Genomic DNA, 13,348 nt, shown 5'->3' with positions numbered 1-13,348 from the left:
AATAAAATTATTGTAAAATATGAAATAAGTTTTAAAAATGTACACTTGTTCAACCCTGCATACCAATAAATTAATTAATATGAAGAATATAAATATTGTGTACAACCTGTGATGCTTTGTTCGCATTTTGCAGTTGCATCTCTATAATTACGCGCTGCTCTCTTGTAACTGATTTCAACAATTCGACCATTGTTAAATTATTACCAAATTCTTTTATTTTTTCTAACTTTTTTTTCAGGCTAGCAATTTTCTTTTTACCGAGTTTGCATTTAACTTGCAAGGATTTTGCGGCCTTATACAATTTTTTGCTCTGTAGCGACAACTTTTGCCCTTTTAATCCTTGCAAGAGTACTATTCGCTTCTTTACATTGGGCTTTACCAGACTTCCAGACCGTTGTCACTGTTTTCTTCGTATTTTTTTTTCATACAATTTTGTCTTGAAAACTCGCTTCCTCTTGCTATGCATTCAACATTTTCCTCAATGTCCATGCTTTCCGGGACGACATCCTCAATGCTAATATTCTTATCTTGTCTTAGAAGCTCGCTTCTTTCTTCTACGCGCTCAACATTCTCTCTAATGTCTATGCTTTCCAGGACGACATCCTCAATCTTAACGTTTTGATCACCAGTTTTTGTTGCATTTGTGACAGCCATTGGTAATGACAAATTGAGTGATGGAATAGCATCAAATTTCAATTTGCGTGTTCTTTAACCAGACACATAGCACTCTTGAGAGAAGTGCTTGTAGCAAATATGAAATTTTGCCACTTCAGCGACAGACAATCCTGCAAGTTTTGGAGATTGTACAAGCTCTTGCCATTTTATAGATCTTGCTACCTCCTTTGGGAATCGGTGCGATGGTACATTTGCCTTTGATGTACAGCCAGGTACTAATACATATGTATGACATTCTACAAAATAAAAATGAGGTATAAATACAAAAAGTTTATACATATTATAAAATTAACCAGCCAATATTTATTAAGAAATTAATTTATATTTGTTACACAACGATAGTAAATATAATCGGTAAATATAACCTAACATAATCGTGCTTTTTCACGTAGAGAATTTACTCAATTTAATCACTTAAATAAAAATTTCATAAAATTAACAATAAATGATTATAATTTATACTTACCACTAAATAATTCTGTATAAATTTTAACTTTATAAATATTCACATATAATCTTCGTCCTCGTTAGATTTTGTCTGACCGTTATTCGAATTTAGCCGAAAGGAGCCCGAGACTACCCGAAGTGGCGCTATCTGGTCACTTTGACGGATTTTGACGAACTACTTAGCTACTTCTTAGGAACCCTCTCGTTCTATAGGAGTCAGGGTTGCCAGGTCTGGCGCAATTGCGCCAATGTGGCTCCTTGGTAGGTCAAAATGGCGCACAAAATTTAAAATTTGGCGCTTGGCGCAATTGTGGCTCCATAAAATTTGGCGTAATTGTGGCTCCTAAGGGCTCCAGCAGATGTCAGCGCGACGACGTCGCGTATAGAGACTCTGTAATCAGAGACTGGCCATCATCAGGGGACCACTTTTGATTGGTCCGACTGAGCGTCACCAGACGGCGCAACGATTTTGTGATACAGAGTTCTATATTTAACATAGATCTAGTTTACACCGAGCACTTGGTACGCGTATCAAGTAGTGAATTTAAGCTGATCAGCCAATGATTAAACACATTCACTAGTTATTTACTATTTGATACGCGTACCAAGTGCTCGGTGTAAACTAGACAATAAGTTTTTCTAAGTTCTTCTTCAGTAATTACTGGTCTGTTCTTTCTAGCTGCACTGTTGCAATGGTGCAATAAGTTAAAGTAAGACAAGTATATTTTTTCGTGTTGTCTGATATCTTTTTTTAAACATGCCTGAAAGAACTGAAAAATTACAACCATTTAACCTGCAAAGGTTAAAGGAATCATGGGCAGAAGGTACTTTTTGTGGATAAAGTTCCAAAAAGGGTAAACCTCCGATCCCGCTGAAATTTTAACCAAAGCTCACCCTTGATTGGAGAAGAAAGTCCCTAAAAGGATTTTTGGCGACAAAGCCTCGTTTGCCCCTCAGCCCCTTTTAAAGGTAAGTTTTTATAATTCTTACTAAATATCTCGGAAAATATTGATTTTAGAGAAAAAAGTTTGAAACAAAAAATGAAGCTCATAAAAAGCTCTACAAAAAAGGTTATATACATTTTTTAAGTAAACCTATTATTTTGGCTGTTATGACCCATCTCAAGGTTCAAGCGCTAGGGAGGGGCGGCCGCCGCGCTCGGCGCGCTTACATTTGTCGGTAGGCCGGGCTAATACAGAAAATTTTACAAGTCTATAATTCGTTAACTATTGCGAAAATGGAAAAACGGTAAGGACTTTTCTGTCCAGTTTCATGCGCTCTACCTGCTCATAAAAATCCCATAAAAAAATACCAGACACTCTGTATATACATGGACATATGTGTAGAGTGGTTATGTATGCGTATTCTCACGTGACCTTCGTCACGTAACCAATTTAGTTCTTGGCTTCCGAGTCCAAGGATAGGCGGCGCTGAAAATCGTCCCCTTCTCTTCCAGGTATGAGTTTGAACCCCATGTTTGCTTTTCAGTTGTATTTCAGCTTCTTGTCCATGTGGCCTTTTCGTCCATGTGGTCTATTTCCGTGTCTCGGCTTTACGTCTTTATCACGCGTTTCTTCTATTATAAATATAATCTGTGCGTTTTCGAATGCAATATATGCGTGTTAGAAAAAATCTAAAGAATTTTTGAAAAAGAACAAACACGAAATATCTAGTATTGCACTTTTCCTTATTAATTTGGTTATGATTACTTTGCAATCTCCCGGCGCGTACATTTTTCGACGTACATTGTGTGTCAAAGAAATCGTAAAATATAAAAAATATATTGTCTGCATGAAACACGAAACAATACAAAATTATTTATTGCACGGATCTACTGCTGATTGATTGAGAGAACATCAATAACGGACGGAAAATATTAGATAATGTGGTATCTTCAAATATAATATATGCAAATTATGTATACTATTGTAAAATTATAGAAATCTGTACGTGATTTTGTAATTAACTATGATTAGTTTATATCTTTTTAGTGATGGTACAAGATAGTTGTTATAATTGTTAACGCCCAAAACTTTTCAGGATTCCAAAAGTAATACTTTTTATGATTTATGCGACTGGAATAATTAGTTCTTTTATTTTACAGACATTTTATATGCAATGTATTACTAAACTGAATATTGTTATACAGGGTGTTCCTAAGCACCCACGCCAATGCTTGTAAAGAGGTAGAAGGGATCGAGATGAACATACAGGTCCAATATTTTCTTGGATTAGGTTTACAAATAATCGAGATATCAATTTTTTAAATTGTGCGAATGAGAGCGCGCCGCGGCGCGCCGTAGGAAGAGCCGAGCCGCTCGAGCCGTAGCGCGGCCCACTGTGTGAAGCATTGGCTGCCGGCGGCGGGGAGAAGGAGGAGAAGCGGCGCCGCTGCCTGTGCTTCGCCGCCCTCACGTCCCGCAGCACCGCGTCTAGACTCGCATCAATGGCCGCTCTCGCCTCCCACCGCACCGCGCCTAGACTTGCGTCGTTACGCACATTCGCAATTACTTGACAAAATTATTTAGCAAAGATAGGGACAAATTAAAACCGTAATAAACTTCTGTGATTGAGAAAGTCGAAAGAGAGAAAGCAATGGAAACTTATGGAATCTTAAAATAATCTAATTTCTATCATAATTGTGAATATAGTAAATTAATGATAGTTTTCGGTACATTGACGATATATTCTTTCTTTTTCCTAAATATCTTATTTACAGTATCATACAACTCGAATTTTGTTTCTTATCGAATTGTATCGTACTGTTAAATCCTTGATAAAAACATTGATAAAAATTCGTAAATTTATTCGTCAAATCATTATCGTAAATTCACGATTGATTCTCAAATTGATAGTTTTTTTTTTCGTCTATTATAATATTTGCTACATCGAGTTCTCTCATCGTTATCTTTTTTCTCTTACACGATATATTCATAAATATTTCTTCATATTTAATCAAAATGATGCAACAATGGAACAAACTTTTCTAACAGAAAATGCGAGAACGATAGAAAATAATATCATTTCTTTAAATTTGTTCCTTTTGATTTAGAGATGGATTATAAAATAGAAATCAATTAGATTTTCGTGTTGCTATTTTAAATAAATCACTGAAAATCTATCGTAATTAATAATGCAATTAAAGATAGCAGAAACTCTAAGTTTTCTATCGTCATGAAAGAAAACTTAGAGTTGTATTGACAATACGTGATGTTGAACGTTAATCTCTAAGCATAATTATCGTAGAAGACGCATCGCCCCTAATCTATTGTTGCACGCGTACTGCACGCGTCGCCCGGCCGCGCGAGTCAGCTGGTTGCTATAGAGAAGAACGTTGTCGTATTGCTGTTTATGTCGGTTCTCGAGCTGTCAAGCTCGTGTATCGGAGTGTTTTGAATAAATTCCGTTTTTTTAAGAAAACGTGTTATCCTATTTCGTGCGCACGGGAGTGCGCAATTGTGTACAGAGTTTGTAGAGCTGACGAATGCGAGAGCGCGACGCAAGAAGCGCAACACTATTGTGAAATCATCACATCAACAGGGGGGCATTTTTCTAGGTGTTATTACAAAGAATGTAACATATTATGGATAAGTATTTCTTTAATTGCATTATTAATTACGATAGATTTTCAGTGATTTATTTAAAATAGCAACACAAAAATCTAATTGATTTCTATTTTATAATCCATCTCTAAATCAAAAGAAACAAATTTAAAGAAATGATATTATTTTCTATCGTTCTCGCATTTTCTGTTAGAAAAGTTTGTTCCATTGTTGCATCATTTTGATTAAATATGAAGAAATATTTATGAATATATCGTGTAAGAGAAAAAAGATAACGATGAGAGAACTCGATGTAGCAAATATTATAATAGACGAAAAAAAAAACTATCAATTTGAGAATCAATCGTGAATTTACGATAATGATTTGACGAATAAATTTACGAATTTTTATCAATGTTTTTATCAAGGATTTAACAGTACGATACAATTCGATAAGAAACAAAATTCGAGTTGTATGATACTGTAAATAAGATATTTAGGAAAAAGAAAGAATATATCGTCAATGTACCGAAAACTATCATTAATTTACTATATTCACAATTACGATAGAAATTAGATTATTTTAAGATTCCATAAGTTTCCATCGCTTTCTCTCTTTTGACTTTCTCAATCACAGAAGTTTATTACGGTTTTAATTTGTCCCTATCTTTGCTAAATAATTTTGTCAAGTAATTGCGAATGTGCGTAACGACGCGAGTCTAGGCGCGGTGCGGTGGGAGGCGAGAGCGGCCATTGATGCGAGTCTAGACGCGGTGCTGCGGGACGTGAGGGCGGCGAAGCACAGGCAGCGGCGCCGCTTCTCCTCCTTCTCCCCGCCGCCGGCAGCCAATGCTTCACACAGTGGGCCGCGCTACGGCTCGAGCGGCTCGGCTCTTCCTACGGCGCGCCGCGGCGCGCTCTCATTCGCACAATTTAAAAAATTGATATCTCGATTATTTGTAAACCTAACCCAAGAAAATATTGGACCTGTATGTTCATCTCGATCCCTTCTACCTCTTTACAAGCATTGGCGTGGGTGCTTAAGGACACCCTGTATATATACATATGTACCTCTTCATGCAATAATTCAATCTGAAAAGGCTGTTATATTAAGAGATATATGATATATATTTCTTTTTATAATTATATAGTTTATTACTTTCGTACGTGGCTTTTTAATTTAATACGTGTCATTGCGGATTAATTATTACTTATGATATACTTTCTTCCTTGAAGATATAAGTTCCGTTGGATGTTTATATTGTGCAATGTAATGATCAATGAATCTAGAATTGAAAATTAGGACGAATATGTTGCACATATATATTTTAAGTTTTCCTTTGCCTAGATTGTTTTTATATATTCACATTGAATTGAGTCAGGTTTTTAGTTGCATTTATTTTTAATTAATTGTATAAATTTTTTAATTACTTATTATTTCTTCGCATACATAGTAGTATTTTTTACATTTTTTAAATCTTATATGTTTGTACTCTAATATACTGTTGAAATGAATTTCTTTAAAGCTCGAAAGTTCAAAACTTTGCGAGGTCGGAAACCGGTCACTTCGCCAGCGTAAAAACATATTACATTCGTTGCAACATATTAATCAAAGGAGCCAAAACACTCGACCGGATAATACGGATGATGCAAACAAGGTTCTAAATAATGCATTACTTTTTGTAATGCATTACGAATTCATTAAAAAATATTTTTTTAATCACTAATGCGAAGATCCTTAATTACGCATTACTTTTTTAATAAGTAATGCGATTTTTTTTATTACGCATTACTTTTTTAATATGTAATGCGATTTTTTTAATTACGCATTACTTTTGAAATAAGTAATGCAATTTTTTTCATTACGCATTACTTTTTTAGTAATTAATGATTAAAGAAATAATTATTTATTAAAAAAATAATAAGTAATGCATTATTTTTTAATTTGCATTTTCATTACCCTGGATGCAAATAACACCCTTATACACTCAGCAGTAAAAAAAGCGGTACATTTAAAATTTCGGAAAATTTCACGAAACTTCAAATGATCATAACTTGGTAAATAATAAAGATAAAAATTTTTCTCAAAAAAGGAAGCTTGAAGTGTCTACTTTAAGAATATTTTAATAGCAATTATGCGTGGCTATTTTTTTCAAAATGGCGGATGACAAAGTTAGAGGATGCAAAATTGATAAATAAAGATCTGAGTTTGCGGCGGTGCATGGCGTGGATCAGATGTCACAGCCCAATGGAACGAAATGCAAATGAAAATATAAAACTTTAGCTTTAAAATGCTTTTTTACAGAGTTCGATGCGATCATTTTTCGCTGAGTAATTAAAATTTGAATTATAAAACAGCTTTTCTCTTTAAACTTGCATAACTCAGCGAAAAATTATCGTATCAAGCTCCGTAAAAAAGTATTTTGAAGACAATACTCTATACTTTTAGATATTTTTCGTCCCATTGGGCTATGACACCTACTTTACGCCACGCATTGTTGCAAGCTCGAATACTTATTTATCAACTTTGCATGCTCTTTCCTTGTCATCCGCCATTTTGAAAAATTTTGGCCTACAATTTCGATACAAATTTCGAAAAGTATGGTTTCAAATCTTTCAAACCATATCGCATTAATTATTTCAAAAGTTTTTGAAATTTTGTGCTAGGGCAATTAGGTGCCGAGATGTTCAATTTTGAATTTATAACAAGGTCGATTCATCAAGGCTTAAGGGGCTCGAAGGCGTTGCGATTCGTTTGGTTCTTCCATAACTTCAACAGCCAGACTTATTTTTCTCTACATTAGTAATTTGCATCATTTTGAGAATTGGAAATTCATTATTTTCAAAATGTATAAATTTAAAGGCCAGGAAAATAAAGACAAAATTCGATTCAAGATCTTCATTCTTCGCAATCAATATTACGAAATAAAAATACAATTTACGTTTTAAAATACCGAAATTATCAGCTCAAATTATTGTTACAATTTTTCCCAATATGATCCGCATAGATTTTGACGGGAGTGGTTCACTTGGACACAGTACAATTGGACACAGTGCAAATGGACACGATGCAAACGGACACAAAATAATGTACACGTTTCAAATGGACACCGTTCATTTCGACACAGGAATTTTGGACACAGTAATTTTATACACATAAAAAATAAATTTTGGACAAATTACAATTTGGACACGATAAAAATGTACACCGTGCAATTGGACACTTAAAATTTGTACACCGCAAAGTTGTACACCGTCAAGTTATACACCGTAAAGTTGTACATCGTTTATCTAGTAAATGAATTTTATTGAATCCCCTTGGGGTTTACAATCTCAACATACTTATTCTATCTTATACTAACTTATTTCTATCTTAAATCTAATTCCTGGTTGCTTTGGCAGCCGCTGCTGCCTCCACAACCTATCCTACGCACACACACACACCGCCTATCTGTGGACTTCCGTTTCCTCTGCCTTCCTTCAATTAATTATCGATTTTTCCACTCTTCATACTATCTTCGCTTCTCTCTATCCTCTCCCTCTCTCTCATCAAATCCCCAAACCAACTCTCTCCCTCTCCATCTGCCCCTAAAATTCTTCCTACCACCTCCTGCCAACTGTCTCTGCCTAAACCCCAATCTCTACACTCCTCCCATACATGCTCCCATGTCTCTACGCCACCTCCACATAATCTGCATCTTTTCTTCTCCTCTTCCTCCCAATATTTATTGCCTCTCATCTCGTTACCTAATCTACACCTTATAATTCTCCTCCACCTGCTCTCTCCCCACCCTTTTTTCAAGTATCCTGGTACGCCCTCTTCCTTTACCATTTTATACCACCTATTATAATCCGAACCTACAATTCTCTCCCATCTTTCCTCTCTCTGCATTCTTCTCTCCTTACTAAATATCGCTTCTACTCTATCCTCCTCTCTTTCCTCGCCTAACTCTTCCAAACTCCCTCCCCTGTCCTCCCAAAAACTTCTTCTTTCCCCTTCCCAACCACTCCCTACTTTTTTTGTCCTACACCTCTCCTTTATCTCTTCTAAACACCTCCTTGCCAACTCGCTACCTCCGCCCTCTTCTAACCTCCTTTCATATTTCCACGCCCTTCTTCCCGCTTTCCCTCTCAATTTATCCCTTTGTATCTCCTCTCTTACCATATAACCCGGCGTGTGCCCATCCAAGCCTAACATCCATCTCAGATACCTCTCCTCTAGCTTCTCTAAACCGTCTCTCTCCTTCCAACCCCAAATTTCCACTCCGTATCCCATAACCGTCCATACCAACCTGTCAAATAGCCACACCCTCCTTCCCCAATCTCCCCCGTACCTTCTCTTCCCAATCCCCCAAACCTGGCCCATCACTGCCGCCGCCCTTCTCACCCTATCTTTTATCTGCGCTTCTTGCCCCCCATTTTTTTGAAACACATACCCTAGATAGCAAAATTCTTTCACCTCCTCTATCCTATTTCCTTTCCACCACCAATTTCTTCTACTCTCCCTACCTCCTCCCTTTCTAAACCTCACTATTTTCGACTTCTCTGCATTTAAAACTAAGTTCTTTTCATCCAAGTATCTTTCTAGCCTTTCCAACATACTTCTCATCTGATCCTCATCTTCCGCTATTAACACCAAGTCGTCTGCATATGCTAACGTACACACCTTCACATCTCCCACCTTCACTCCTCCCCACTTGACCCTCCCCATTACCTCTTCTAAGTCTGAAATCAATAGATTAAACAACAACGGACTCAGTGGACAACCCTGTCTTACCCTCCTCCCCGTCCAAAACTCTTCCCCCGTCTCCTCCCCTACCCTAACTCTACTCTTCGTTTCTCTCAATAAGCCTTCTACTCTCTCTATTAAACCTTCTCTAATCCCCCTCTCTCTCATCGTCTTTATCAAGATCCCTCTATCTACCGAATCAAATGCTGCCTTCAAATCTACAAATAATGCTACTAGTTTTCCTCCTTTTTTGTCCACACTTCTATTTACTACGTAGTTCAATACAAAAATATTATCTATTGTCCCTCTTTTATTCCTAAAGCCTGCCTGATTTTCTGGGATTATTCCCTTCTCTTCAATCTCCTCATTTAACCTCTCTGCTAAAATTTTTGCGTATACCTTATAAAGCGTGGGCATTAACGTTATTCCCCTATACTCCTTCACCTGCTTTCCCTCTCCCTTTTTAACAATCGGTACTACTACACCTTCTTTCCAATTCTCCGGCCATTCCTCTCCCCTCCATACCCTATTCAAAAAACCCCCTATCCACTCCTCTAACCTTCTTCCTCCCCACTTCCATACTTCATTCGGAATGCCGTCTAATCCTCCCGCCTTTCCTACTTTTAGTTTACTCACCACCTTTCTTACCTCCTCCTTGCTTATGCCCTGTTCCTCCTCTCTCCTACCATCATCTCTATCCTTTCTCTCCTCTCCTCTAACCACTCTTGTCTCTACTCCACCTAACAAACACATAAAGTACTCTTTCCACTCCTCCATTCTTATTCCTTCGTTGACCCTCCTTTTCTTTCTCCTATCCTTATTTACTATCTCCCATACTTCACTCTCATTTCTGGCCTCTTCTGCTTTTTTCTCCCACTTCCTGTTCTCTTCCTCTTTCTTCCTCTCACAAAGAACTTTGTATTCTCTTTTCAGCCCTATATATTTATTCCTATCCTCTAGTCCTTTTCTCCACCTCCTTAATTCCCTCCTCACCTGACTCTTCATTCCTTCACATTCTTTGTCCCACCAGCCTCTTTCTACCTTCTTGCTTTTCCCTCTCTCTCTCTCCGTCTTCCCCATTGCCTCCTTAATTCTACTCCTCATCCTATCCCACTCCTCATTTACCTCCTGTTCATCCTCTTCCTCTATCTCCCCCTCCAAAACTCTCCTAAACAATTCCCTTCCCTCTTCATCCCAGACTCCCCTTATCTCCCTGCCCCTCCTCCTTGCAATTACCTCTCTCCCCTCACTCCTCAACTCTGCCACTACTGGAAAATGATCCGACTCTACCTTATCTAATACCCTCATCTTTTCTATTCTATCTTTTGTCTCTCTATCTACCAAAATATAGTCTATCACAGTGCTTCCTCTAGCTCCTACATACGTATACTCTCCTTCCTCATCTCCTGCCATCCTTCCATTTAACATTTCCCATCCACATTCACCTATCAGTTCTATTAGCTTCCTTCCTTCCTTATCTACCTTACTATCTTTGGACATTCTCCTTGCCTGCTCTTCCCCCTCTTCACCATCCGAATCCTCCCCCCAACCTCCCCCCTCTCTACCGGTTCTCGCGTTGAAATCGCCCCCAATAATCACCCTCGCTTCTCCCTCCTTTGATTCCATCATCCGTCTCAGTAACTGCATAGCTCCTTCCCTACCTTCCTCCTTTATATACACCCCTACAATCCTCCAACTTTCCTTTCCAATCTTAATTCCCACCGACAATAACCCTTCTCCTAATTCAACTATTTTACTTCCCCTATCACTTAGCTCTTTTCTTATTCCTACCACCATTCCCCCCATCGCTCTTCCTTTTCTATTTCTCCTACTAGCCTTCTGTACTCCCCACTCATAACCCTTTGGTACCCTGTGTCTTATCCTTTCCCAACCCCTTGTGTCCGCCCATGTCTCTGATAAAAACATTACATCCCATTCCTTTAAATTATCCCAAAAATCTTTATCTTTATTCCCCAGCCCTGCCACGTTCCAGAAGGCTATTTTCAAGACTCTCTCATCTCTCGACTCCTCCTCTCTTGACTTACCCTTCACAATCTTCCTACATTCCCTTCCCCCCCTTCTTCTATCCTCAACTCTCCTTTCTCATTCCTCAAGACTTCCTCTTCTTCATCCCACTTCCACCAATAATCCCCTATCCTAATCCTCCCATATCCTAACCATACCCTATTTCCTCTTTCCTCTTCTACTTTTGCTATTTTTTCTAACCTCCATCTCATCTTCCTCTCCTTCCAAGTCCAATCTTCCAAAATTCTTTCTTCCCTACCTTTCAGCGTCTTCTTCTTACTCCACACCTCTTTCCTCTGTTCTTCACTCTCTAACTTCACCCATATCATCTCTCTCCCTTTTTTGCTCCCCTCCCCTATTCTCCTAACTCCCTTCACGGTCACCTCTGCTCCTATCTCCCTGAACACCTTCTCCACCGCCTCTTTCCTATTCCCTTCCTTGACCTCTACACCTTTAATTAATAGGTTCTTCCTTCTGTCCTCCCTTTCCTTCATCTCTAACCTCCTCTCTATCTCTCTCACCTTTTTTCCCACTGCGTTATCCCCTCCTACTTCTATTTTCTCTATCTTTCTCTTTAACTCTTCCTGCGCCACCACTAACTCTTTTCTTTCTCTTTCCCATCTATATTCTCTCTCCTTGAAATCATTAATTTCTTTTTTCAACGCATTTATCTCCTCTCTCATCTTTCTCCCCTGCTCCTCCATAATCTCCTTCAATTCTTCCTTCATCTCTAATTTAACTATCTTTAAGCTACTAACAATCTCCTCTTTCCAATCTCTTAATTTCCTATCCCATTCTTCTCCATCCTCTCCCGCCGGTGATCTAGCTAATCTCTTGCTACCTCTCATGCTATCAACCGAAGTGCAACTGTCGCTTCTGGCTCTATCCGTCATTTTTGTCGCGTCTACTGAACCCGCCTTAACTCTATATTACCTCCCTACTCTGTCACTATGCGGCGCTCCTGCTCCCCCACTCTCACGTACGCACGTCTTCTCTCTACCTGCTCCCTGCTTTAACTCTGTTATTCCCCGAGACACCTAATTAATACTTAAAATCACTCTATTCCTCTCTTTCTCCACTCACCTATCCACCCACACACTCTCTATCGCTCTCTTTCACTCCCACCCGCCTATCCTACCTCTCCTACTCTTTCTAACACCTCTTATTACACTCAATTCACAGCCTGCAACTACACACGTCTAACTTACTCTGGCCCGGAAACGGAAGTCCGTACATCGTTTATTTAGACACGTAAAAGTAAACCGCAAAGTGTACGTATTTAACGCGTGAAATAAATAATTTAAAAAAGAGAAAAATTAATTAGAACGTTTATTTAAGGAGATATAAGAAAATTGTTTAGCTCATTAATCTTGTCTCATTGAGGTTAAAAAAAATCGTCTTTCTAGGAAGCTTAGTTCCCGAGATATTGACGGTTGAAGTAATTTGAACGCGCCAGATCAATTTTGTACGCGCTTGCCTGGCCACGCGCTAGCAAACGACGTGCGCGCGCGTCGCCGGCCGCCGCTTTCGAGTGCTTTTGTTAACACGTTTACAGTGGTTAATCTTCATGAATCGCTTCGAACTTTTGGGAAAGGCTACTTTAAATATTTAATAAAACGCTGTCAAAATTTCAGCTCTTAATATTCATAACTGTAGCAACAGTGATTTTTCAAAGAAAAAAAGATTATCTCGGCTTTTGAGCAACAATGTTCTTTTTTTTTAATTTAAAGGAAAATCGCACCTTTCAAATGCATTTTATTCCATTTTGATAGCGTTAATATTTTAAAAGTTATTTAATTGTTAATTACGCTTATTTTTTACATTTTTGTTTATTTGAGACACTTAATTGCATTGCACACATTTCGCAATACCGGTATATTATACTGTAACTTTTTAAAAGGAGAAACAACTTTGGTTTGGATTTGTGCAT

The 13,348-nt window shown here is 38.1% G+C and overlaps 2 protein-coding genes and 1 long non-coding RNA gene across 3 annotated transcripts in view; 1 reads left to right on the top strand and 2 right to left on the bottom strand.

The window, feature by feature from the left end:
* The window catches only part of LOC118645840, a 69,340-nt gene that overhangs the window by 53,788 nt on the left and 2,204 nt on the right, over nt 1-13,348 (top strand). The window lies entirely within an intron of this gene.
* Nucleotides 415-2,323, bottom strand: LOC118645844. The gene is made up of 2 exons (XR_004963466.1): nt 1,142-2,323; nt 415-911 (listed from the first exon to the last, which is right to left on the bottom strand). It is a non-coding gene; the product is annotated as an uncharacterized LOC118645844 (long non-coding RNA).
* LOC118645753 (histone-lysine N-methyltransferase, H3 lysine-79 specific-like) lies at nt 11,442-12,311 on the bottom strand. The gene has a single exon (XM_036287459.1). It carries the CDS (start codon nt 12,309-12,311, stop codon nt 11,442-11,444), a length of 870 nt encoding a protein of 289 aa, XP_036143352.1.

Source organism: Monomorium pharaonis, chromosome 5, assembly GCF_013373865.1.
Source record: "Monomorium pharaonis isolate MP-MQ-018 chromosome 5, ASM1337386v2, whole genome shotgun sequence".
In the NCBI taxonomy this organism is placed as follows: Eukaryota; Metazoa; Arthropoda; class Insecta; order Hymenoptera; family Formicidae; genus Monomorium; species Monomorium pharaonis.
The sequence above is the reverse complement of the archived record's forward strand: the minus strand, read 5'-3'. Positions and strand labels throughout refer to the sequence as shown.